The sequence below is a fragment of the Phyllostomus hastatus genome, unplaced genomic scaffold (genome assembly GCF_019186645.2).
Source record: "Phyllostomus hastatus isolate PE091 unplaced genomic scaffold, TTU_PhHast_1.1 phas_contig_1162, whole genome shotgun sequence".
In the NCBI taxonomy this organism is placed as follows: Eukaryota; Metazoa; Chordata; class Mammalia; order Chiroptera; family Phyllostomidae; genus Phyllostomus; species Phyllostomus hastatus.
In genome coordinates, this window is record NW_025333537.1 from 8,967,397 (window position 1) to 8,995,296 (window position 27,900).

Here is a 27,900-nt window from a genome sequence, read left to right on the forward strand (position 1 = left end):
GGAGAGAGGAACATCAATATCAGAGAGAAACATTGATCGGTTGCTTCCCGTGCGCCCCCAACCAGGGACCTGGCCTGCAACCCGGGCATGTGTCCATGCCAGGAATGGAACCTGTGACCTTTTGGTCCACAGGACAACACCCAACCGACCCACAACAGTCAGGGCTATTGTCTGTATTATTAAAATTGAATGTTCAGCTATTCCACATTGATGAAATATCACCTGGATTCTAAAAGAAGTGTGTTTGTTTTAAATATCAACCCTTAACCTGCATCCTGCTTCTTGATTCTGTTTCAATATCAGTTTGTAGCTGCTCTGATCTACCACCCTCCGTGGGAACTTTACCTGCAGAATGTGCTCACTGGAATCAGTTCATAAAATAGTAGATCCAGCTCTGTTATATTTCTAAGATTTCCTTCCTTTTAAAGTACACCTAAAGGTCTTTATATCTTGAAATTAACTTGGTGGAAATAAGTTCTGATTACGTTCTTCTATCATTGGATTAGGTAAAATAAAAATCACTAAGTGGTAAAATGAGGCTTTCTTTGTGCTAGGCGCCCAAGGCCTCAGGGTTACGTTCCTTTCTAATGGACATGGCTTCTAGAGGGGTTTCCTGGGGACGTCTGCTCTTCAGGGACCGTGGAGGCAGTTTTTCTCAGCGTGTCTTTCTGGCGTGCCTCAATAATTCCTGCTCATCTTTTTTTTTTTCCTGTAAAAACTTCTTGTTTCATTGAGTGAACATAATTAATGAAGTAGCCAGGTGTCAAGGTAGCCACAATTTTCATATTAATAAAGATTCCACTCCTTAGAATTTCTCTGGCTGTGGCTCCATTTTGAAGTCTTACAGAGAAATTGGGGATTGCTTTCTAGACTGAGTGCGTGGGGCTTTGCCTCCTGACACTGTGTCGAGAGGGATTGCTTGGTTTCGTCTTGGACTATTTTCTGAAGCTACTTTGAAAAATGTGTACCCCCAGATATTTAATTCCTGCCCATGTTACAGCTGGCAGGGTTCGGGTCAAATACCACTGCCTCACAGGTGCCGTTCTTGACCCCCTACACCATCGTGCCCCCTATTTCACACGCCGTTATAGCTTCATGTGCTTTACTTTCCTAGCACTTATGACCATTGGTGATTGTACTTTTTATTTAGAAAACTTGATTTTTCTCTCTCTACTAGATTTTAAGCTCTGTGAGGGTGGAGCTGACCTTTTTTCAGATTTACTGCATCTGTTTCTGCTCACCACTGCCCCGCACCTAAATAGCATTGGGCACACAGAGCAGGGACTCGACAAGTGTGTTTTAAATCAGTAGGTAAATGGCCCTGGCTGGTGTGGCTCAGTGGATTGAATGCCAGCCTGTGAAGCAAAGGCTCGCTGGTTCAATTCCCAGTCAGGGCACATGCCTGGGTTGCAGGCCAGGTCCCCAGTAGGTGCGTGAGAGGCAACCACACATTGGTGTTCCTCTCCTTCTTTCTCCCTTCCTTCCCCTCTAACAGTAAATAAATAAAATCTTTAAAATAGTAAGTAAATAAAAAAATAAAACCAGTGTTGACATTATCACTTAATAGAAAATATTAAGCTTTTATCTACTCTTTGAAAAAATCATTCAGATCCATGCCTATCTGCTTTTCTTCATGCGTATCCTGTTAACAGTCACAGACCTTTACAGTTAGTGTGCAGAGTCTGGTAACGCTGCAGATTCTTTGTGGGGATTTGGCAGGAGTCTCCCTTTCGAGAATGTCAGCTCTGTGAAGGCAGGGAGCTCTGCTGTGTTCAGTTCTGGTTGTTACTCTGTTTCTAAATTGTTGTTGTCCCTATCTTGGTTGTGCGAGGAGGCACAGTGTGTCTACCTATGCCTCCATCTTGGCTGAAAGTCTCTATTGATTTTTTTTTTTTTAAACAAGAACTGGCTGGACTTACGGCCAAGATGGGGCCGTAGGTAGACACACTGTGCCTCCTTGCACAACCAAAATAAGGACAATAACAATTTAGAAACAAAAAACAACCAGTACTGACAGAAAACCAAACTGTATGGAAGTCGGACAACCAAGGAGTTAAAGCAGAGACATTCATTCAGACAGGTAGGAGGAGCGGAATCGGGCGGCCAGGCAGAGAGGGGTCTCGGCGAAGTGGTGGCTGGCAGAGCGGGCATACCCAGCGAGGCAGCAGATCGTGGAGGGGCGCAGCAGCTGGTGGGCTGGGCGGTCCCACATTTGTGTGCAGATAAGCCAGAAGAAACTAGGGAGGAAGACAGACGACACAACCCAGGGTCCCAGCGCAGGAAAATAAAGCTTCAAAACACCAATTGAAAACAGCCATGGGGGTTGAGGTACTGGAGAGACTCCTAACCTCACAAGAGAGTGTGTTGGAGAGACCCACAGGGTCCTAGAATGTACACATGCCCACCCATACAGGAGTCAGCACCAGAATGGCCGACTTTGCTTGTGGGAAGTAGCAGAAGGGATTGAAATCTGACAGAGAGTAGAGCAAGTGCCATTGTTCCCTCTCTGACCCCTGCCCCACATACAATGTCACAACCCAGAGACTGGGTTGCCCCACCCTGGTGAACACCTAAGGCTCTGCCCATCACTACGGAACAGGTGTGTCAAGACAAAAAAAAATGGCCCAAGTAAAAAAACAGATCAAAGCTCCAGAAAAAATATAACTAAGCAATGAAGAGATAGCCAGCCTATCAGATGCACAGTTCAAAGCACTGGTGATCAGGATGCTCACAGAATTGGTTGAATTTGGTTGCAAATTAGATGAAAAAAATGAAGAGTATGCTAAGTGAAATAAAGTAAAATGTACAGGGAACCAATAGTGATGGGAAGGAAACTGGGACTCAGATCAGTGGTGTGGACCAGAAGGAAGAAACATCCAACCAGGAAAGAAGGAAGAAACAAGAATTTAAAAAAACGAGAGGCTTAGGAACCTCCAAGACATCTTTAAATGTTCCAACATCCAAATTATAGGGGTACCAGAAGGAGAAGAGGAAGAGGATCAAAAAGTAGAAAAATTATTTGAACAAATAATAAAGGAGAACTTCCCCATTCTGGCAAAGGAAATAGACTTCCAGGAAGTCCAGGAAGCTCAGGGAGTCCCAAAGAAGTTGGACCCAAGGAGGAACACACCAAGGCACGTCATAATTACATTACCCAAGATTAAAGGAGAGAATCTGAAAAGTGAGACAAAAGGAGAGAGTTACCTACAAAGGAGTTCCCATCAGACTGTCAGCTGATTTCTCAAAAGAGACCTTAACAGGCAAGAGGGGGCTGGAAAGAAGTATTCCAAGTCATGAAAGGCAAGGACCTACATCCCAGATTGCTCTATTTAGCAAAGCTTTCATTTAAAATGGAAGGGCAGGTAAAGTGCTTCTCAGATAAGGTCAAGTTAAAGGAGTTCACCATCACCAAGCCCTCATTATATGAAATGTTAAAGGGACTTATCTAAGAAAAAGAGGATAAAAAACATGTACAGTAAAATGACAGCAATCTCACAGTTTTTAACAACCACACCTAAAACAAAAACTAAGCAAACAACTGGAACAGGAGCAGAACCACAGAAATGGAGATCACATGGAGGGTTAGCAACAGGGGAGGGAGGAGGGGGGGGGGAAGGTACAGAGAATAAGTAGCATAGACGGTAGGTAGAAAATAGACATGGGGAGGGTAAGAGTAGTATTGGAAATGTCGAGGCTAAAGAACTTATGACACATGGACATGAACTAAAGGGGGAATGTGGGTGGGAAGGGGTGTGCAAGTTGGAGGGGAGTAAAGTGGGGGAAATGGGACAACTGGAATAGCATAATCAATGAAATATATTTTTAAAAAGTTAAAAAAATAAAAACAACTGGTGGGTGAAGAGTGAGACTTATGTGAGGTGTCCACTGTAGGGTGCCAGCCTCCCCGTGATGGACCTGACCGAGCTCCCCAAGTGCACCGTGTGTCTGGAGCGCATGGATGAGTCCGTAAATGGCATCCTCACCACGTTGTGTAACCACAGCTTCCACAGCCAGTGTCTGCAGCGCTGGGACGACACGACGTGAGTACAGGGGCTCACCTCCCACCTTGTCAAAGCCCACTGTCACCCTTTCCCAGAATTAAAAAAAAATAGCCACCTCCCAAAATGAACCATTCCGAGCATTTGACTTTTTAAATCTGGGCACCACAATAGTAAAAAGTTCACATGGAAGAACCTTCTTTTTTGTTTGTTTTTTTTCTTTCCCAAGTTTATATGGGAATCAGCATTCTTAGACTAATTTCTTTTCAGTATGTTGATTCTGAATCCTTGTGGAATTTCCCAAGGCACCATGAGGTGTTTTTTTCCAGGGGCCAGAGAATGAGGGAGAAGCAAAGTGCAGCTTAGGTGTGAGGCTCTTACACTAAAATGAAATCTAGGTCTAAAATCGTGTTTCCTTCCTGCACTTGATACCTCCCATTTTCTTTGGTTTCCTTACCTATTGGGCTGCAGCGGTCTCCCACAGTAGATTTATCACACCGTTGGTAAATGTGAGGAATGCTGATGGCTCGGTGGCCAGTAGTAACAGCAGGCACTAAGGCTGAGGTGCGCACACCCCTGCAGAGGCCTGCATCCCCGTACAGCAGAGGCCTTAATTGTAGGGTGGCATCGTGCAGGTAGACCGTGGACCTTTTCTTTTTCTTTTTTTAAATCAAGCATTGTTGTTCCCTTTGCAAACTGCACTGTGGGACTCAGCTAGAAAGGCAAGTCATACCTGGCCTTGTACAGTACAGAGAGGAAAGCGCAGAAGCAAATAATCATACAAATAAATGTGAAGTTCATGACCATAGCAGGAGTCACAAAGGGGCAGTGTGCAGCACTGTGACTGGAGAACTAGGACCCTGACACAGCCAGGGCTGTCTGAGAAGTGGCACCTCGAGGAGGGCGAGGAGGAGTTATCCAGGGGAAGAGGCAGACCTGAGAGAAGGCAGTGTGGGGGAGGGGTGTACAAGAGCAGGGCAGGGTCGCCTTCCAAAGTGCCCAGGAATCTCTGGTCTCCTCCCTCAAGCGACCAGAAGAGGGCAGCTTTCACAGAGCAGGGGCCTTGTCTGGCTTGTTCTCCGCTGTGCCCCTCACACCCACCAGGAGAACTGGTGCACAGCAGGCTGAGGACAGTGAGGCAAGGAAGGGCTCACGATAGGAGCAGCGGCAGGTGAGAGCCAGGGCAGAGCCGCCTTGGCGCTCTAGAAATGTGGAGGGAGGGAAGGGAGCCAGGGCAGAGCTGCTGTCAGCTCGCTGGAGAGTCAGAGGAAAGGGGGCCTTGGAGGCAGGTTCAGGGGTGTAGCCCTGGGTGAGCCGCCACTGCCCATTGCTCCCCTGGTTGCAAGTGTCATGCGTACCCCTAGGAGATGTACACCTCAGGGGAAGAAAAAGGGGTAGGTGTGCTCCTGGGAGGGAGAACCTACTCTGCTTTTTATTCACCCAACCCCTACTGCAGCCAGCACACAGACCAAAGGGATGACGGAGAGCTGGTTCCTACCTTTGACAAGACACCCGGTGCTTTCCAGCTGCCATTTTGTTATTTCTTCAAGTTTTCTCTCTCTCTCTCTTTTTTTTTTTTAAGCGTTTATTTAAACAGAGGGGAAGGGAGAAAGAGGGAGAGAAACAGCAATGTGTGGTTGCCTCTCACGCACCCCCAGCTGGAGAACCTGGCCTGCAACCCAGGCACGTGCCCTGACTGGGAATCAGACCAGTGACGTTTTGGTTCACAGGCCAGTGCTCAGTCCGCTGAGCCACACCAGCGAGGGCTGGATTTTTTTCAATGCACCCCCTTTCCCCCCATCTTTATTGAAGTATAATTGACAGTCAGAAATTACATATTTAAGGTGTATGACTTGACCCAATATATTACACATTGTGAAATATTCACCACAAGCCAATCAACATATCACTCATACCTTTACCATTTCCCTTGTTTCTTTCTCTTTTTCTTCTTTCTTCTCCCTTCTTTCCTTCCTTTCTTCCTTCTTTTTTTTCTCTCTCTCTCTTTTTATTTTTTTATGGTAAGAGCACCCATGATCTACTCTCTCAGCAAATTTTATGTACATAGCAGTCTTGTCAACTGTCGCACTGACACACCAGTTCTGCAGAACTTACTCATCTTACATAACTGAACTTTGTGCCTCTTGACATCTTTCTGTTTTTCCCTCCCCACCCCGGGTACTGGTAACCTCCTTTCTACTCTGTGAATCTGTGAATTTGTGTTCAGTGCCATTTTTATTGGCTTTTTGTAAATCAAACTGGAATACTCAGAGAGCACTGGTATCTGCTTCCACATGATGTCCATCATGTGGAAAAATGTCATGTGCATTTCAGGAAGTGTATCATCTTTTTACTTTGGTAACATTTACAAATTTTCATTCCAACTCTTAGGAGTTGTCTTGAGAGGACAAGATGCATTTTAAATGATTTAAACCTTTGGGAAGCTGGGACAAAACAGATTGTTTAAAGTAAAAACTGCCTTATGGCTAACCAGACATGAAACCAAATTAATAATTTGTCTCTCAAAGTTCCTAATTCTAAGCTGTAGATATTTAATTTTTTTGATTATGTAAGCTTTAGATAGGACAGTAGGCAAAGGTAAAAGGTAGATGAAGATTTCTCTCTTTTCCTCTGCTTTATCAAGACTTGGTATTTTTTCACTTTGTTTGCAAATAGCTCGGAAGTGTGTTTTGAGTGATATTTTTAGTTGTGATACAAGTATATTAGAGAGGAAGAGTTTAAGATTCAGTTTTTGAGTTTTGGGTGGTGTGACAGCTGTTTTACGTTTAACCTGTATCCTTGTGTTTCGGCATCCCGAACAGGTGCCCTGTTTGCCGGTACTGTCAGACTCCAGAGCCAGTGGAGGAGAATAAGTGTTTTGAGTGTGGCGTTCAGGAAGTAAGTAATGGGTGGTGGGAGAGATGAATGAACACAGCTTTCATTGTCTGGGCTTTTCTTCTGCCCCGCGTGGCTTAAATCCTTACGGATTCCTTTTTGAGACTGATTCTTTTTCTTTTTTTTTTTTTTGTCTAGCATCAGGCAAGAAATAAAGCTACAAAAATTACTTGATTTCTAAGCAAAATACGATTTTATTCTTTGTTCTTGGAAAAAGCCTACACTTTTATTGATAAATTATGGATTTTTTTCTTGCTATTTACATAGAGTTCCATTAAAATCAGAGCAAGAAAAGGATCCGTAAAAGCATCCTTGCTTGTTGGATTTTAAACGTATATTAAAACTCCCGTAGAAACAACTCTAAACCCTATTCTCTATCAGTACCCTTTCTACAGTGAGTGAGGCAGGTCGTGTATTTTTATATAATTGCGATCATATCTTCTTCTTGGCAGAACCTTTGGATTTGTTTAATATGTGGCCACATAGGATGTGGGCGGTATGTAAGTCGACATGCTTATAAGCACTTCGAGGAGACCCAGCACACGTATGCCATGCAGCTGACCAACCATCGAGTCTGGGACTATGCTGGAGGTGAGCACCGCTCTCGTCCTTCCATTTGGGTTCATTTTGCGTGACAACGTCTCCTTGAGAACCTCTCCACTTTCTCTCGCAGCTTGACATCTTCCTGACAGCTGCGGCAGACTCAGGCCCTGCAGGGCTCTCTTTCCTGTGAATGGCCTGAAACGCATGTTATAAAGAGAGTTAACGCTTCCGCTCTTCCCCTCTTGCTCTTTTAAAATTCAAATGATTTAGCCTACTTTTAAAGAAATATTGCAATTTAGATCTGTAAAACCAAAATTTTGTCAGTTATGGAGTTAAGAGTATGGAGACTCTTCATTCTGAGAGAAACGTGCCTTGGTTGACTTATTCTTTTCTTTAGATAATTATGTCCACCGACTGGTTGCAAGTAAAACAGATGGAAAAATAGTGCAGTATGAATGTGAGGGTGATACTTGCCAGGAAGAGAAAATAGATGCCTTACAGTTAGAGGTAAGAGAAGTTACTAGTGATTACTAAATAGCTGTGTCTACCACTTTTTTCCACTATTCGAACTTGAACGATGCTTTGGGCTTTTAATTTTTTTTAACAGGATAGCCGTTTTTATTTAAAAAATGTTACACTATTTTTGAGAACCATTTTTAGTATCTTCCCATGTTCCTTACAGATTTCTCTCTTTTTTTAAAAAAAGCATTTATTTTATTGTTACTCTGTTACAGTTGTCCCAGTTTTTCCTTCTTTGCCCTCCTTTGGGGTTTTAATTTTACCGTTGACTCTGCATGTCAACATTTAAAAAAAATTCTATTACTGCTGTGAAGGATTATTAAAATATTTTATTCTCATTTTCTTCTTTGAAAGTGTACGTTTCATTGTGCCTTGTTTTCAATGCAATGTTCCAAGTCGTCTCAGGTTCAGTATTAAGGTGTCCTCTGTAGCTGCTGTAAAACCGGAAGTTAAGAATCTTCCCGTTGGCATTACAGTGCAGTTGGAAACTGAGCAGACTTGGTCAGAATGAGGAAACCCCAGTGGTATTTTTCCGTGCCCGAGGAGCTTTTCCCTATATACTGGGCTGGCATTTTATGAATTAGAGGCTTTTATACACAAGTGTATGGTCAAAGTTTAGATTTTCTGAATTTGAAGCTTATATTTGTAAAGCTATCTTGGGTATTTATATGTTTGAAGAAGCAACAAAATTAGCACAATCTGATTTTTCTCCATAGCAGTAAATAACCATCTCCTTATAAAATTGATGTTGTGTAAATTTTATGTTAATGAAGGAGAGATTTACCATGAGTCCTGTTTTATAAATTTCAAAATGATTGTTTAAAAAAAAATACCTTAACCTTGGGAGAAAATAGACATTTGAAAACTAGCTCATCTCCAGGCTTTTAAGTTCTGACAGATCAGTAGAGTGGCCTAAAATAAGGGTGGTGGTGTTCCCATCAGTAAATTGTACTGATATGACAAAAGTTCAGACCTTTTGCATTAAGTTTTTAGAATGAAGAACCCTTCCACGTGACTGCAAGTCCGTTCAACGATTATTTTATTGAGGGCTGCTGTCCGTCAGCCACTCCTCCTGGAGATGGGGCCGCAGCACCAGACAAACTCCCTGTCCTCTTGGAGCACGCCTTCTGGTCGCGCAGACGCGCTCTCCCAGGTGTCCCCTCTCTGTCGCACTCTCAGTCTCTTCTCTGGCCTGCACAGGGGCTTAGATCGAGTCCCCTAGAACGGCCTTTCCCAACTGCAGGTGTGGTCTGGCCACTCCTTGGCGCACACTCTCGATGCAGCGCCCCAGAGCCTTCCGTAGACCCCACCTCTCCACCTGCTGCACCGCAGGCCTCATTGGTGTCACCCCTTCGTCTCCGAAGAGACCTAAACGTCCACAGCGCACGTCCGGGTTCAGTAGTGCGCTGGGGCCGCACCTCTCTCGATCGTCTCCTCCTCCTGTCCGTCCCGAGCCCTCTCAGATCTCTCTCTCAGAAGTCCTTCCATGTCCTCCTGTCAGAGGCCATCTGCCCTTTCCCTGCAGTTACACAGCACTGTTCGCTCATCCACGTAGTCAGGCCGCGAGAGTTTCTTAACACCCAGCGTGTCCCAGGCTCTGAGGGTACAGACGTAAAGATACAGTCTTTGCTTTCGAAGGTTACAGCTTTGAAATAATACTGTCCAGACAAGGAAGACAGGCAGAAAAAACAGGGATTAAGTGCAAGTGTTGTAGGTGCCATTAAGGATAGGCATGGTGCTGAGGGAGCTGAGAAAGGGGCCACTGGACCCAAGGCTGGGAGAGGTGGGGACAGCTTCCTGCGGGGGAAGCAGGAGGCAGGGGAGAGTAGTTGGGTGGGCTGGTCTGAATTACACTTGGACTTAAAAACCATGTTCTTAAAGCAGCTTGAACAGGCACCTAAGTTTTTTACTGTGCATTCTCTGTGTGTCCCTGACGAGATCGTAAGCCCCAGCATGACAGAAGTGTAATTGTGGTTTAGTGAGCACAGTGGAACCAAGGTGTAACGTGTATTTTGGTGGTTACTCTTACTTTTCCGTAGGTCATTAGAAGTCAGGTTTTAATTGGATTTCAGAGACTGACTGCAGTGACTTATGTTTTGCTGTTTGTTCTCCATGTTTTCAGTATTCATATTTACTAACAAGCCAGCTGGAATCGCAGCGAATCTACTGGGAAAACAAGATCGTCCGGATAGAGAAGGACACAGCAGAGGAAGTAAGTTTGCAGTGTAGTGACTGCTGAAGTGCCACATTGCAGGGCAGTCTGATGTCGGGGTGGGAAAAGGCGGAGCTACAGGGACGGGGGAGTCTCAGAATCCTTCCTTCTCAGTCTCGTAGACGGGTAAAGACCCTTTTGCCTCTAAAAAGAAACTTTTCTTTAACGTATGTCAGTTATATCTCAATAAAGCTGGAGTTAGGGGGAAGAAAAAAGAAAACAAGAATTTGGAATAATTTGGCTCACTCCCGAAACCTAACTCTAGACCAGAATTCCAGGAAGAAGTGGGAAGCACCTGAATTGTCATTATATTAGAGACAGCCAATGTCAGGGAACAAGCGTTTCTGAGCCACAATGAGAATGAAATTAATCCAAAAAAAAACAAAAACTATTGCAAATGCAATCAAGTATAATTTAAGAAGGGGAGGGAGTCAGACATATAGTCTCATGTAGGATTACTAAATTGAGCATACCTAAAATCAAGCAAAATTTTATTGTTTGCTGACCTCAATACCATATTAAGTTAAGGAAGAAGTAAAATACCTGGCATGTACCAAAAAAAAAAAAAAAGAGGAGGAAAGAAACCTTGGATTTAAAGGCTTTAGTATTTTGAGGTTTAGGGTGTTGTTTGTTTGTTAACTTCAGTAATGTTTTCTAGTGCCTGGTGTAATTCTATTTAAAAAATAGAAGTATGTACATGAGGGTTGTAATTTGAGTCAGCCAGTTGGTTTGTCAGCCTGGGAACAGCTGCTTTGGGGAGCTGAACATGGGCCTCTGAGACAACAAGACGTTACTTCGGAGTTGATGGGAAAAAAATTGTGCAGAAATGCTGGAACTTCCGTGGTCACCATGGTTCCTCATTGGTCTAGGGCAGCAATTTTTAAGCGGTGTGCCACAAGAATTTTTAAAATTTGCGACACCTGACTCTGTAGTCAGGAGCACTGACCTCTTTTCTCTTAGACTGTCCGAAAAATGACAACAGCCAACACAACAGTAGCTGTCTGGTGTGAATCAATCAAAATTATACCTTTTTTTTTTTTTGGTCAGATCAGCAAAAAATACATTTTTTGATGTGCAGCAGAATTTTAGTAATTAGTTTATGTGTGCCATGACATGCAAAAGGTTGAAAATTGCTGGTCTAGGGCAGTGGTTTTCAGATTTTTAACAAAGATGCCATTTTAAAAAGATGCCCTTCGCTACTCCAACATGTAAAAGAGAAAAGTGGTGTGATTTTGGTGGAAACCCTGGTGGAGGTCCCAGAGTCCACGCACTTGGTTTTCCCTTTGTCTCTAGCATGAACGAGGAACCCAGAGGGTTCCAAAGAGGGAGTTTGAAAACCAGTGAACACTGGAGGATCATGTACAATTAGGAATCTAGGAGCCATTTTCTGTACCTACAGACAGTGTTCATAAATCACTGATTCCCCTAGTATTAAATGGAGGCTTTGAAATTTTTTACATGATAACCTTTTGAATCCCCACCGGTACCTGGGCTTTCAGATGGGGACTGCAGATCTGGGCTTGGGGCTCACCTCCGAGGAGGGTTATCCTGGAGCCGAGCAGGCAGGGCCAAGCTCTTTCCTAATGCCAGGCCCGTGGGTCCTAGTGTCTGGGTGTGGCCACAAATGAGGAGAAATCAAATTTTTAAAAATAAGGCTTGCCCTATCTACCATGGCTCAGTTGGTTGGAGCATCGTCCCACAACTGAAAGGTGGCAGGTTCAGTTCCCAGTCAGGGCACATACCTAGGTTGCAGATTCGATCCCGGACCCCCAGTCCCCTATACCCGATCCCCTGTTTGGGTGCATACAGGAGGCATCCGGTTGGTGCTTCTCTCTCCCATCGACGTTCCTCTCTCTCCCTTTCTCTCTCTAAAAGCAGTGGAAAAAAAATGTCCTCAGGTGAGGATAAAAATCAAATAAAAATCAGGCTTAACACTAGCTTTAAAATGACCTTTAGTTAAAAGTTCTTGATGAAATTCTTCTAAGAACCATCCAAGCAATGGAAATGCCTTTCCAGAGGCACTCGGGTCCTGAATAGGGCTTGATTGGAGCACACGGGGGAAGGACGTGGCTTTCTGGCGGCCCTCAGGAGGGCGCGCTGGTCGCTGCCACTCACACTCGGCGACCAGCGACGGGCTCCCAGGGAAGAGGGGGGCACCGGCAACCCAAGCAGCCTCACTAACGGGCTTTTCCACGGCCACACCAGCGTGACCACCTAAAGTGCTTCGTGCAGACCCTCGGGAGCTAAGCTCAGGATTCTCTCTGCCTTTTAAGATTCTTGAGGATTAACTGCATTCTCTAGCACATGCCCGTGAAAAGTCAAGCGGCAGGGAAGCTAAAAACTGAACCTTGTGTTTAAGTTTAGGTAGGGATAACAAGATGAAGGCAAGGGCAGCCCTAAGTGAAAAGCTCAAAGGGCTTGGAAAGAATGTTTCGTTGTCTGGTAACAAGTGCTGGTCACCCGCAAGTTAATGGAAGTTCCTGCCCCTGTCCTCCTTTCGACCAGCCCTCTGTCCGCTGGCACCTCCGGCAGCAGAGCACGTGCAAGGGTTAACAGGAACCGAGCGTGGGTTTCGCTGACAGCGATTCTTGTTCGTGGGCCTCTTGGAAGTTAGTGGTGGGGAGGGGAGGAGATGAAGGTCGAGCTTCTTTGTGAACTTCAATTATGGTGCTGTTCCTGTCCCCCAGTGCCTTTGGTAGGACCTTTCTTGTAGCGTGTGGGCAGGGTCTGTTCTCGTGAATCTCATACCCGCTTGTAGGTCCTCGGTTCTAACGGGGCCGTGAGTGAAGCACACAGACGAAGGCGTCAGGACGAGGGAGTTCCCCTCAAGGTAACGCTTTTCTCGGTGGACCTCTGGGTCCATGTTAGCGATCAGTGTGTTTCCAGCTGCGGGCTGTAAAGTGGGTCTGGTGGACCGCAACTGGCATTTGTATTAAACAGAATAAAACAGGATAGGTGTAAAATATCAGAGTGCATCACATTTGATACTGTTTTGTGAAACTCCTGTCTCAGTTGTGTGTGTTTGTATACTGAGTATTTCTTACTTTGGGCTAATGGACAGAAATGTTTTTAAAAGCACTGATTTAAACCACGTAACATTCCATCTATAGCGTCTAAAAGCAATATTAAAAAGCTTTTGGGGTTACTTGGTATTTTTCATTTTGATTTAAATGTGTTTGGCTTAAGTGTCTTTAGTGATCAAAACATGACAATTTGATTCCATTTCTGTCTGTTCTGATTTCCCTAAACTAACAGGAGCCAGTTTAGGAGAAAATGTCAAAAGGATCTAATGCTCTTTTATTTTAAAGCAATATTGAGGAGAAAATGAATGACAGACTAGAATGAAAGCAATTTTAAAGCTATTTTTATTTTTATGACAGAGAAAAAAAGCAGAAATCTCCCGTTAATTGCATGTTTTTCCTACTTAATGGTAGTTGGCTATAAAGTTAATTTCTCCAAAGCAGTTATTTTCTTATTATTACAAAGGAGGGAGCAGTACTTTTTAGAGACCTGCTAGGGAGGCCATATGGCAAATATTTAAAAAGAAAGTGGTGGCCCTGGCCTGCTAACTCGGATGGAGTGTTGTCCTGATACACCAAGGTTGCAGGTTCAATCCCTGGTCAGCGCCCATACAAGAAACAACCAGTGGATGGATAAATAAGGAGAACAACAAAACGATGTTTGTATTGCTCTCTTCCTCTCTCTCTCTCTCTCTCTCTGTCTCTCTCTCAAATAAATAAATAAAACGATTCTTAAAAGGAAGCGTTCAAAGCAGTGGCCCTTTGGGACGACCTATGCATCCTGGATCTCTGCTGAGTTTAGGTCTTGCCCAGAGGTCACTTTTCCTTTGCTGTGCAGCTTAGGACTACAGTGTAGGGAAAGAGAGGTTTAGAACTTGGCTTTGGACCCAGACTGGGGGTCCAGTCCTGGACCCACCACACTCTATCTGAGTGACCTTGCATATGTTGCCTCAGTTTCTGTAAAAAGCTGGCATGCTTAAGCCATAGGTGTGTTATAAGGAGATACTGCTTATAAAATACCTAGCAGGTGCCTGGGCCATAGGATTTAAATCCTCAGTTACTTTCAGTTCTTGTCACTATTGCCCCGTGATTTACCCAACCTCACTGCTTCCCCTTCCCACCTGATCTTCTCCCCGTGTCCTAAGGTCAGTCGAGGTGAGGTGTTTCCCAAATCTGTACACCTTTTCCGTGGAGTGAATCTGAGTTTTTCAGATGTCATATGAACGAGTTCCGTATGTATTGTCTTTATTGTAAAGAACTCAGTAAAACCAGAACTCATTATATTCCATGTGGCTTCCTGGTACTTGAGAAATTCAATAGTGAGTTGAGGGTGGGAAACCCCAAAGAAAATCAGTTAGACTGGATAAGCTTCTTAGATTATTCGGGTAATAGTTTGTGGAATGCAGTCTCAGGAGGCAAAAACAATGGTGAGTTAAGAGTGGGAAGCCCTGCTCTAGCGTCTCTAACCAGCCGTCCCCGGCCGCTCTACTGCCTGAGGTCCATTCTTCACTTTCCAGCCGTTTCCCTCGACTTTGGCGGCTCCCGACCCTTTGTTTATCCTGGTATAAAGAAACAGTAAGGAAAAAAAGGATTTCTCAAAAGTTTTTATTCCTCTTAGAGGAATTCTTTAAAACGATTGTCTCACCTTTTCTAAGTTTGGGTTGTCAACGTTACACACAGGTCATTGGGGGAGAGGGGGGTTGAGAAGTTAGTCCCCAGATCCACACAACTTTATCTTTGTGCTGTGAAATGGAACTGATCTCCAGTTGGCCCTGGAGGGGTAGCTCAGTTGGTTAAAACATCGTCCTGTTACACCAAGGTTGCAGGTTTTGGTCTCTGGTTAAAGCACATGCAAGAAGCAACCAATGAACGCATAAATGAGTGGTACGACAAATCGATGTTTTCCCCACCCCACCCCCAAATTAAAAAAAGAAACCTCTGTTTGCTTTTTCAGATTAACAACATGAAGGCCAAATTTAAAGAAACAATTGAGAAATGTGATAACCTGGAAGAGAGACTAAATGATCTCCTGAAAGAAAAGCAGTCTGTCGAAAGAAAGTAGGTATAATCTGTCTGTTCTTTAAAATGGGTATTTTATTGTGACAGTAATTATGTAAACAGTTAATTTCCTTCATTCCTAAGGAAATATTGGTTTTCAGGTGTATCACCAGGTTTTTAGGAGTCACTGTAATTGAGAAATCACAGTATGTGGAGCCAACATACTGTGATTTCATTTTTATTAAAAAACATAGTACGTTGTGTCCATAGCAAGCAATTTCCTTGTGCCCAAAGCCATAGTGCCTGAGAAATGGCAGTTAGGAAAGAGCCTGTGTCTAAGCTGGAGATGGCTTGTGTTCTGACCTTGGACAAGAACTAAAGGCCACAGAAGTTAAACATAAGGCCAAAAACTCACGAGCAGCACGGCAACACTGTAACTCTGCTGTTATGTGGGAAGGTAGCTACTGCTGATGGAAATCATCTTTCTGGCTTAAGTTATATTCACAAAAGTAACCGGGCTTTTACCTCTGGGCAAATGAATAAAAATAAATTCAGGGGGGATAACTGTTCCTTAAAAAATTTTTTTAATAGACCACTTATTTTGGAGTAAATTTAGATTGACGCAGGTTACAAGGATAGCACAAAGAGTTCCCATTTACCTTTCACACATTTTCCCCATTGTCAGAAGTTGGGTGTTTTTTTTTTTTTTTTTTAAGATTGTTTTTATTTTTAGAGGGGAAAGGAGGGAGAAAGAGAGCGAGAAAAACATCTGCCGGTTGCCTCTCACATGCCCCCAACCAGGGACCTGGCCCGAAACCCAGGCGTGTGCCCCGAACCAGGAATCAAACCAGTGGTGACCTTCTGGTTTGCAGGACAACACCCATCCTGCTGAGCTACGCCAGTCAAGGCAGAAGTTGGATTTTTTTTAAAGTAGTTTTTGTACGTGTATGGTAAAACTCTTGATAACAAAGTTTTCCATTTTACCGTTTTTGAGTGCACAGTTCATCGGCGTTAAGTACATTCACAGTGTTGTTCAGCTGTCACCACTGTGTGTTTCCAGAACGTTTCCTCACCCCAAACAGAAACTCGCCACCAGGGGTTTCTTTAGCTGCTGTAAAAACACTGCCACATTGGTAGAAATAAAAATCAGAAATCCTCTATACTTTTACCACCCTAACAAATTGAACTGTATTAAAGAATTAAAAAGTTAAAATTGTAAGTTTTCCTAGATCCTGACAACTAGCGGTTACCATTATTGATGGTGCCAGTGAGTATTGATTCTTACAGATCTTTTGCTCTTCCTATATAAACATCTCACACACGTAATACTTGTTTCTACAAAATTAGAACAATATTAGATACTCTATTTTGTTAAATACTCTGTTCTGGAGATTTATTTTTTACGTTGACACATGTAGCTCTATCTTGAGCTTCATAATGGCTGCGTAGTACTCCGTGGTGTGGAGGTACCACGATAATTTCAGGCAGCTCCTGTTGATGGACATTTAAGCTGTCTCAGGTCTAACGCTACCGTCAGCAGTGTTGCAGTGAACATCTTTCCCCGTGGGTGAGAAGAGAGATGTTCAGCGCAGTCCTGAGTGTATGTTGTAGGGTGTTCCTGGCGGTAGAGCAGCCATGTCAAAGGGCATGTGAGATTATGGCTTTCCAGTGATCTCCAAGTGGACCTCCAGAGTCTGTACCAGTCCCCGCTCGGGTGCCGTGTGTGGGAGTGCCTCTTCCCGGGCGTGAGCTCTTCGGCGTTCTTTTTTTTTTTTTTAAGATTTTATTTATTTTCAGAGAGAGGAGAAGGGGAGGAGAGAGAGAGAGACAGACATCAACATGTGGTTGCCTCTTGTGCACCCCCTACTGGGGACCTGGCCTGCAACCCAGATGTTCGCCCTGACTGGAAATTGAACCGGTGACCCTTTGGTTCACAGGCTGGCGCTCCGTCCACTGAGCCACACCAGCCAGGGCTCTTTGGCATTCTGATGCATAAAAATGATGTCTAAATTTGTGATTCTTTGCTTACACATAAGATTGGGCATCAAGAATAAGGGCGCTCCCTGTTCTTGAAAACCCTTCTTCCGTAAATGCAGTGAGGCCAGGTTACTTGACTCTCCGAGAAGAACCCTTTTCCTCATCACTTCTTTAGCATCGCTATCCTCTCTAAAGCCACCTATTTAACCATTGACTGCAAAACAGAGGAGCAGAAGTTTTACCATGAATCACAGAATAGTTTTTGCCATGAAGAAATTTCTGTGCTTAAAAAAGAAAAATTGTCTTGACGCTATGCTTGGGTTAGCTGGAGCAAAATTCTTGCTTTGTGTAGCTGTTGCAATGGCGGCAAACCAGTCTGCCCGAACAGGGAGGGAGGAGTCCACCCTAAGTAGATTCTGAGATCATGGCTCCTCCGTTCAATCCCAGAGCAGAAAGGGGTCTGTGTCAGCAAATGAAAAGTGTGCTTTTGTCTTCCTTTGTTTTGCAAAAGGTGCACTCAGCTCAACACAAAAGTAGCCAAACTCACCACAGAGCTCAAAGAGGAGCAGGAGATGAACAAGTGTTTGCGAGCCAATCAGGTCCTCCTGCAGAACAAGCTGAAGGAGGAGGAGAGGGTTTTGAAGGAGACCTGTGACCAGAAGGATCTGCAGATCACTGAGATCCAGGAACAGCTGCGTGACGTCATGTTCTACCTGGAGGCGCAGCAGAAGATCAACCACCTGCCTGCTGAGACCCGGCAGGAAATCCAGGAGGGGCAGATCAACATCGCTGTGGCCTCAGCCTCGAGCCCCGCCTCTTCTGGTGGCAGCGGGAAGCTGCCCTCCAGGAAGGGCCGCAGCAAGAGGGGCAAGTGACCTTCACAGAAACAGGTGTCCCTGGGACTCTTTTCCCTGGCACAGAGAGGGTGTGCTGGGGCCTGAGTGTGAGGGTGGGCCCGAAATAAGTACCAGGGAGGATCAAGCTGCAGTTGTTTGGATCTTTCATTTGCTAGTGTTTGATGTAATGAACGCAGAGGGCTGACGACCAGGAGGACTGATGGAAAAGGGCAGTGTTTTAAAAGGTGGCTGCTTTTTCCAACCTTAGTTCACTAACCTCAACGTTCTAATGACCATTTTGCCTTCCTACTTGATAGGTGACCCAGATTTGTTGTGCATTTTTCTGTTGTATTTATTGAGTTGGTGTTTTTGACGTTCACTCCTGGGGTCAGTAGGTAACATTACCTATTTCTAAAGCATCAGACCTCCCTGAGGTCATTGCAGCTGCCTTAGAGAGAGGTTCACACTGGCTACTGAGGATTTATGAAACTTCCCGAGCATTAGTCTCATTTCATTGTCATCCCTCCCTGCCTCTGGGGAACTGAAGGACTGGTTGAATGTTATATGAAAAGAGGCTGGGCCTATGAAGCAGGCACTGGCTTGTCTCCAGCAGCCATATCTTCTTGCTCTGGGGCTAGCCAGGAAAAACAAACAACCCGGGGCAGACTGAGTGGACCCAGTGTAGGAAAAATGGTGGTGTTTCCATTTTGTTTATTTTTGATGACTCTGCCCCTCCCTACGAACCTCTCAACTAAGGAGGAGGCCTAATGGTGGCTCACATCTCAGAGTGAACTTCCTAGCATCTAGCAAGAATGAGCAGGCAGATTTATCATCCATTCGAAAATGTAGAGTGAGGCCTCAAGAGTAGCTGATTGTGTATTTTGCTGGGATCAGTATTTTTTGAATGTTTACAAAAGATTGAGCTGCATTTTCAGATTGCGGCTAGAGGGAGCTTGGGCAGATTTTCAATTATGCTTTCAAGCTATAACCAAAGGCTGTTTCTAAATCCGAAAATAAGAATTTTATCAGAGCCCCCTTTAAAACAGTCATGTAATGCTTATGGGCCAACAAGAGGGGCTGTGTACTTCTCTAGAAACACAGATGTCAAACAATTCATGATACGCCATAGTGAACAAAATTAAAGTAGAGCCATTGGAACTTAGCTTCCAAAAGAGGTAAGCTGAATAGGTTAACAAGACAAACTGCTAAATGATGAGTTTGTTTTCTGCTTTATAATTAGCCAAAGCTCAAATTACCACATTTCAGAATTTTTTAGCCTGTGGTTAGGCCTCATCCCCTTTGACATAAATGTCTTACAAGTTACTTGTTAGCACACCAACCATATCTCTAATCACCACCCATTGTTGTGGGAGGTGCTGCACAGCATTTCCCACAGGACCTTACCTGTAACTGTGCAAAATGAATGTACTTAGACACTGTCGAGTTTTGCGTAGGGCAGACCAACTGTGAGTCCCCCTCGGACTCACCAGATACCACAGATATCTTAGAACAAGAGTGGGAATGTAAAGCATAACCTGATTCTCTTTCCTATAAAGATTCTATTTTATTTAAAATCTATTTTTACACTAGTTAGAATCCTGCTTTTTTGGCCGAGTACTTGTCTTGCGTGTCTGACCTTGCAGAAGCTGGGGTGGATCAGAGCATACTAATGAAGAGAATTAGAAGTAGTTCACAGAGCTTGCTGCCTCCTCATTGCTCTGTGATCACCTCCATCCAGCGGCTCCACCACCAGCCGGGAGAAGTGGATTTTCTGTGCGGGCGGGACAAGTGTTCTCAAAGGCCGTACCCAGAGGATTGAGCAAATAGGCAAATGTTTCCAAGCTACTTGAAGGTTTCTAAAAAATGTTGCAGAAAATAAAAATCGTAAGATATGTAAAGGAAATGTTTTTTAAAAACCAGTTAAAGGGTTATGTTTGAATTTGACAAAATTACATAAGATAGAAGCTGTTAGTGTTTTGTGTTTTTTTTTTTTCAGGATGGAAATGAACCACGTAACATATCCATGCTACCTTGAACAGTGAAATTGCATTAAAGTAACCAAACTTTGAAATGATTCTGCATGTGAAATTTGTGTCTCTCTGATTGACATTTGCTTGGGAGCTTGTATCTAAATAATCTGAGGAAGTGTCAGTGGCCTTGGTCTCAACCTTGCAACATTGTAGTGAGCAGCTAGGTTAGTTTCATCTTTCTGCCCCTTTGCTCCAACTTCCCTAATTAATAATAAGAACCTGAACAGATACAGATGAGGAGAAATTATTTTAATTTGGAGGCTTGGGATAGAAGACCCAGGCACAACTCTTGCACTAAAAGCAATGAATTTATACACCTAAGACTTTTTTCCAGACCCGTCACCATACTGAGATTTATTTTTGGAAACCGGCACAAATGTGACTTGTTAGGATACACTAAGATAAAACGTTGAAGCAACCACCTTCTCCTTGCTCGTGCAGTGAAACTGTCCTCCTCAAAGGGGCTGAGAAACTCTTAAATAGCCAGCCAGCTGAGTGTAGGAAATTGTCAGATCACCAATGAACCACCTTTTGTCATCACTTGGAAACCCCTCTCCTAGTGCAGTCGGAATCCACAAACCACAAATACTACCCTGAAGATTTGGCCGCCATGCCTGGTGCTGCATTGCTCAGGCTGGTGACAAATCCTGGCTCGTGGGATGAAGTCCATGGGCTCATCCAAAAACAGAAAGTCATTAGCCCTGCCTGGCGTAGCTCAGTGGATTGAGCGCGGGCTGCGAACCAAAGTGTCGCAGGTTCGATTCCCAGCCAGGGTACATGCCTGGGTTCCAGGCCATAACCCCCAGCAACAGCACATTGATGTTTCTCTCTCTCTATCCCCTCCCTTCCCACTCTAAAAATAAATAAAATCTTTAAAAAAAAAACAAAGTCACAACATTTGAGGAAAGCTGTTTCGTTTTCTCCAAGATAAAACTGAATTAATTGTGGTGCTTCTGCTGGGGTAGTTCTTGGCAGCAGGACGGAAATTTTTCAGGAGTCTCGAGCCCTGACTCCTACTCCTTAATGGCGCCAAGGGACAACTAAACCACTCCAAGACATCACCTTCGGCGAGTTCAGGGGGCCCCCAAGTGGAGTGTTCCCTGGCATGCCTTCACCACCAGCCAGACTTCATTTTTGCCTGCAGAAATTTCTGAAATGGGAATCCTAGGGTATCTACATAGTGACCTCACCAAGAGATGGAGCTTTTAAAGGTAAGTTTTTAAATGACAGGGAAGAGTGAAGGGTAATAGAATCTTTTCCCCTCAGGAACCCCGAGTTTTACTTACGAGTCAAAGCCAAGTGTGTCCCTAGAAGTTGATTTTCCCCCCAAACGCTGCACTGCGGTCAGCTTGGAGCAAATGAAAAGACATTCTTTGGATTTGTGCATTAGGGGACTTCAGGGAAGTTACATAAGGCTTCTTTTATTTTTTTACTCTTTATGGGGGGTAGGGAGAGGTGGTGGCCTATTTCTCCTGATTACCGTCATAATCTGTTCCTTTACATGCTCTTTTCATTTTTTTAAAGTTAATGGAAACCCTTACTTTGCATCCCAGAAACTCTCACGCTCACCTGGGAATGCTCACTCTTTTCGATAATGGGTTCTATCAAACATTAATTTTGAAAACTATCTCCAGAAGCCAAAAGATTTCAGAATCATTTTCGCTAGTAGACTTTTGGAGCAGTTCCTTGCTGTAATTCTGGATGCTTAGGAGAGCATGAAAGGGGGGTTTGCATTCTTGCTGCTTTGAAGAGGGCCAGGAAGAGACGAACAATCTGTTGTTCTTTATAAGATGATTGTGGTCTTCGGGGCCTAATGTCGAATTGCTTCGGGTCAGAGACTTCTCACTGGAACGATCTGGAAAATGCGGCTTGGGACTTGGCACGGGGCTGTGCCGGTGCAGATAACATTCGCTCCTCCGAGGCTGATTACCGAGCACACCAAGTGAAGTAAAGCCGCTTCGCTGCTTTTCAGAGCATGTTCTAAATCCCCAGACCTGAGACTCCTTTCAGAGGCAGCCTCTCCGAATAAATGCAGAGAGGTCTGTCCAGGGGGTGGAGTCAAATTAAAGAGTGAAATCACCTGCAAGGTCTTGGAACGTGAAAGTTTGCGATGCGCAGGGTGAATCTACCCTAGCCGCATGGTGTGACGCATGGTGCCATTTTGCTCAGAAGATAAGCCTGGAGCCCTGGGCATAGATGTTGAATAGGAAAAACGGTTTTCACTTGGCCTCCGTGTCTTTTGCCATCTTTGGTTGGAAGAAGCAGCAGGCCTCAGAGCAAATCATGTGCTTTTTCTCGTTTAAAAAGCAAGAGGCAGCACTGACTGGTGTGGCTGAGTAGATTGGGAGCTGTCCTGCAAACACAAGGTCATTGGTTCGAATCTTCCGTGTGCCTGTCTGGGCTGCGGTCCAGGTCCCCTGCCGGGGGCGCTCAAGAGGCAACTGATTGATGTTTCTCTCCCTCTCTTCCCCTCTCTCTAAAAATAAATGAAATCTAAAATAACAAATCAATAAAAAGGACAAGCCACCCCTGGCTAGAGTGGCCCAGTTGTTTGGAGCACAGTCCCAGAAATCAAAAAGTTGCAGGTTCGATTCCTAGTCAGGGCATATGCCTAGATTGTGGGTTCGGTCCCTGGTCGGGTGCCTATGAGAGGCAACTGGTCCATGTTTCTGTCTCACATCGATGTTTCTCTCCCTCTTTTCCCTTCTCTCTAAAATCAATAATCGTATCCTCAGTTGAAGAGTTTTAAAAATCCAATTAAAAAATAAAAACACTAAAAAAAGCAAGAGCCCACTGAGACCCCTGCAGCTGTAGCGACTCCTGATTGTCAGCACGCAATCCGTGGGCCACGCGTTCAGACCTTCCCCGGAGGAGGGCTTGGAGAAGTCCAGTGCCGTTGAAAGAAGGAGGTGTTTCCTCCACTTGAGAAATTTGCCCGTATCACTTTACCTCATTAGCATAATGTTAGCACCCAAAGACTTGGGGTGCTAACCGAGAAGAAGAAACACAAACTAATTTCTTGGCAGAAGAACAGATCACAGAGAAAAACCTGGAAGTGAAGAAGAGTAAGTGGAAAATTTTAGGAGGAGTGAGGAGAGTTGCTGTCTTGGAAACCTTCCAGCGGAAAGCGAGCGAATTGTGATTTATCGCACATAGCCAGAGGGTCCTCCGGCAGCCTTTTCCAGGAATTATCTTTTGTGAAAGACTTAGCTTTCAGCCGTAGCTTTGCCCACTCACACGCTCTAACTGATTATGCTTACGTGGAAACTATGAGCCGGAAAGGGTTTGCAAAAGGGACAGCAATGGAAGGGCCACGTCACACAGCTCCCCTGCTTCCCCACTCCACCTGTCCTTGGTGGGGACGTGGGGGGGAGGAGTGAAAATCCTCTTTTCAAAATGCGTGCCTCAGGAAAACAGCTCCACGGCATTTGTTTCCATGCTGCGGAAAATCAACACTGACTGGCTTGGATCCCAAGCGGGGCCAACTGCAGAACGTTGCGACTCTGCAGCCAGGAAGAACCCAGAGGCCTCCTCCGGCCACCCTCCCTCCCTGCCCCCCGGCACATTCGACTTCAATTATGTGGGAACATGCGGGGGCTGGGGGCTGCTGCCAGCACTGTCCTGGCCCCGAAGAAGGAGGCCTCGTGCTGTGGCCCAAAATCTTTCCTAAAAGTCCACACAGGGTCTTTCAGTTGCTGCCAATACTACACTTTCTCTTTGGCGAGATTCCTGGCTCTCCTGAGCCAGAGAGTAACTCTATAAAGCTCTCTCCTGTGCTTTTCTCCCCGTGTGCTGCGTTTTCTCCCACCCCCCCCAAGCCCCTCTGCCCCTCACCGTCGTAAATGTGTCTGCTTCTGAGAACCAGAATGACCTTGAAAAAGATAACCCACCCCAAGCCCTACCATCTTCTTGGTTAGCTGGCTGTCAGACAGAGCTGCCTTTTTGGGGAGCTCCTGAAACCAGTGCTCCGTCCATCTTCTGAGATGACGTTCCTGTGGGAAGAGAGGTGACTGACGCCGAAGAACCCTGATTGGATGATGGGTCGCTGGGCTGAACCCCAGCAGACTAGGAAAAACCTGGAGGAACGTTCCCGTGAGAGACCGCTTTTCCAGGGCTGGTCACCCCGGGTAGGCAATCCAGAGGGGCGGGCCCAAAACCCCTGGTTTGTTTGGTAGGACCCAAAGCTGACAGAGGCAAGCATCTTGCACCTGCTGAGAATCGGAGGTGGAAACAAGTCCTGTCCCGGCTTGACGTAATGGGACCCCAGGGCTGCGCCCGCTTCTTGAATTCCGCACCACTTGCCAGACTGCAGTGACAGTGCCGAGTGCGTGCTGTGTACCGTCTCACTCAGCCCTTGACGCCGGCGTGGGAGGTAGGTAAGTTACCCCATTTCACAGATCGGGAAGCCAGGGCTCAGCGAAGACAGTCCAGGACGCCACCGGCGTGGACTTGGGGTCTCAGTAACGCGTGACAGGGTAGTAGTAACGCGTGACTCAGCATGGTCTGACTGCCAAATCGGGGCTCCTCACCACTCTGCTCCTCGAACTGTATTCGCAGACCACTGGACTAAGACCACTTTAGTGTGAGGACGTGAACCAGTCCCGTGCACCCACCGTGGTCATGGACCCAACTTCGCAACTTCTCATGGTCCTCTCCCCCACTTCGCCGGGCCCGGAGCCAGAGCTGATAAGGGAGGGAGAAAATGCCAGCGGCTCCCTTGACCCTGACACACACGGACCCAAGGGCTGGCTTTGGGGAGTCGCTGCGATGGATGCCTGTTGCCCCTTCACCCCTTGACCCCGGGAGGCTTGGGGCCCAGTCCACACCAACCATGTAAGCTGACACCTCAGCTCTTTTCTGTAGAGCTACACGGAAACCCAGGTGCTTCCCTAGCTGGAGAAGTTGGCTTTGGGAACGAGACTGTCTCGACTCGAAGGAGCTGTGTCTTTGACAGTGTCGACCCCGTTACCTCCCTGAGAGGCACGGTCAGACAGGCACACGCAGGCTGACGGGAAACTTCCGATTCCGGTGGGATCAGCTTAATCTGTGGCTTCAATTTGTTACAGAAAACCCGGGGACAGCGAGCACCTAGAACAACATTTTTATAAACTACTGGGGGATATTGTAAAGCTGTGCTAATTTTGTAGGTCTAAACTGGTGTGTGTGCTGCATGCAAACGTCTCCCAAGAGCAGCTCCTTTAAAAAAAAAATTTTAACAAGTCAAATTTAATTTATACTATAGATCCAAGACCTATTTTATGTTATGTCACTCTTATTTCCACTTATCCTATTTACGATGATATATTCTAAATGCTGTAAGACAATAGCAAGAACATGATCATTTATTTTTTTGGATATATTTTATTGTTTATGCTATTTCAGTTGTCCCAATTTTTCCCCCTCTGCCCCCCTCCACTCAGTAGCTCCCATTCCCTTCCGCAGTACCCGCCCCCCCCTTGGCTCATGTCCATGGGTCATGCATCGAAGTTCTTTGGCTACGCCATTTCCTATGCTGTTAGCATCCCCCTGCCCATTCTGTAACTACCTATTTGTACTTCTTCAACTCTTCACCTTTCCCCCCACTCTCCTCCTCCCCCCTCCCAACTGGCTACCATCTCAATGACCTCCATATCTATGATTCTGTTTCTGTTCTGCTTGTTTGCCTAGTTTGTTTTTTAGATTCAGTTGTTGATCGTTGTGAATTTGGTGCCATTTTAATGTTCATAGTTTTGATCATCTTCTTTTTCTTAAATAAGTCCCTTTAACATTTCATGTAATAATGGCTGCGTGATGATGAACTCCTTTAGCTTTACCTTGTCTGGGAAGCACTTTATCCGCCCTTCCATTCTACATGATAGCTTTGCTGGATAGAGTGATCTAGGTTGTAGGTCCTTGCTTTTCATCAAGAGCATCAACTTTTAAAATACACAAGTATATTATTTGTGTGGTTTTTTTTAATTTTTGAGATATAATTACCATACAGTAGAATGCAGCTCTTAAACTTGCAGCTGGATGAGATTCAACACGTGTATACAGTGGTGTGGTCACCACCCAAATCAGGAAGGAGAACACTGCCATCTCCCTCCCAAAGTCAGATATTTCATTTTATTTTTCATTAAAGGTTTTATTTATTTATTTATTTTTAGAGAGAGGGGAAAGGAGGGAGAAGGAGAGGGAGAGAAACATGATGTGCAAGAGAAGGAGCGATCGGTGGCCTCTCACACAACCCCAACCAGGGCCTGTGCCCTGCCTGGGAATCGAACCAGCAGCCTTTCACTCCATAGGCCAGCGCTCAGTCCACTGAGCCACACCAGCCAGGGTGGCTATTTTATTTTTAAAGCAAAAACAGAGAGAGGAACATTAAAAAGCACCCTTATCTCAACAGAAGAAATCATTAGCACTTTAGTGTGTTTCTTTTGGTCTTTTCCATGCCTAATTATTTTTATATGGTTTACTTGTTTCTTTGGGGGATTACTTAGAGACCTACTAAGTGACAGACACTGTCTAGATTCTGGGGAATATAGCAGCAACTGTAACAGTCCCAATCATTACCTTCCTAAAATACAAACAAACTTCAGACAATGGTAAGTGCTAGAAAGAAAAATGGCATTGTGTAAAAAGGGGACAGGAGAGCAAGGCTATTTTTTGTAGGCTTGTCAGGGAATGCCTCCATGGTCGATTGTGTGCAAAAAGCTGATTTGGACTCTGGACTCCAGAACTGTGAGGGGATCAACTTGGGTGGTTCTAGGCCCTCCAGCTTGCGGCACTTTGTTACTGGGGGAAACGAACACACCACTTTTTGCTTCCGTTCCCTCCGATAATGACTCTTTTCCCTGTCCGTGCCTTCCACCGGACTTTAAACTCTGCTTAAGACAGTTACAAAGCCTGTTAATGGTGTTCCTGGAGCTCAGGATAAAATCCAAAGTCTTACCTAAGCCTACAAGGTCTTCTGTGATGTAGCCCTGACCTGTCTTTCTGATCTCATCTCACACTGATTTAGCTGGCCCTGACCTGCCTTTTTTTTTCCTTTTTTAATTTGAGAGAGAGAGGTGGGGTGGGGGAGATGTTGATTTGTTGTTCTACTTACTGATGCATTCATTGGTTGCTTCCTGTATGTGCCCTGACCAGGGATTGAACCCACAGCCCCACAACCTTAACCTATCCAGACGATGCTCCAGCCAACCGAACCACCCGGCCAGGACCTGACCTGCCTTTTTAATTTTATCCCATATCCTTCTCCTTCTCCTTCATTTCTCCCCAGCTACCTTGAGACTTGCATGGTGTGTTGCTCTGCTAAGGCCACACATTGAATGGAGTAGACAACAGAAAATGACTGTCTCACAGTCTGGAAGCCAGCGGCTGAGATCGAGGTGTCTCCAGGGTTGGCTCCTGCCCAGGGCGGTGAGGGAAGGTCTGCTCCAGGCCTCCCCTGGCGAGCAGAGACCCAGCGGGGGTGCCACTGCGCCTGGGCAGGCGGTAGGGCGCAGGGGTTCGTGCCTCAGCCTGGAGCTGGCCTGCCCGGGCTCAGGCCCCAGCTCTGCCACTGCCTGGTGGAGCGGTCTAGGGGGCAGTCACCTCGGAGCAGAAAATAGATTCTATCTTTTGCAAAATGGGGGTGATCATAATAGCTGCCCCTCATCAGACTGTTGTGTTGGCGGCTCCTGGGCTTGCCTCTAGCACGCTCCCCCAGCTGGAAGACGCGCATTTTGAAAGCAGGGACCATTTTCCTTCATCTGCACAAGGCCTGGCCTGGAGGAGCCCCTCCGCTCGGGGCCGGGGCCATGGGACGAGGTGAAGGAATGAGCACAGGGCCAGCAGAGCAACACCAAGCAGACTTTGCACGACTGGAGGCAGGAAAGGGGCAGCGTGACC

General features: G+C 45.4%; 1 protein-coding gene across 2 annotated transcripts in view; it reads left to right on the forward strand.

The window, feature by feature from the left end:
- LOC123821836 (BRCA1 associated protein) overlaps positions 1-20,072 on the forward strand; it is a 28,022-nt gene extending 7,950 nt beyond the window's left edge. For both annotated transcript variants that reach the window (XM_045843559.1, XM_045843563.1), the window contains exons 6-12: positions 3,892-4,040; positions 6,821-6,896; positions 7,346-7,484; positions 7,834-7,943; positions 10,078-10,167; positions 15,142-15,245; positions 17,674-20,072. In XM_045843559.1, the coding sequence (XP_045699515.1) occupies positions 3,892-4,040; positions 6,821-6,896; positions 7,346-7,484; positions 7,834-7,943; positions 10,078-10,167; positions 15,142-15,245; positions 17,674-18,037 (1,032 nt within the window). In that variant the 3' untranslated portion in view covers positions 18,038-20,072. The remainder of the gene's footprint in view (positions 1-3,891; positions 4,041-6,820; positions 6,897-7,345; positions 7,485-7,833; positions 7,944-10,077; positions 10,168-15,141; positions 15,246-17,673) is intronic.
- Positions 20,073-27,900: the final 7,828 nt, after the last annotated feature.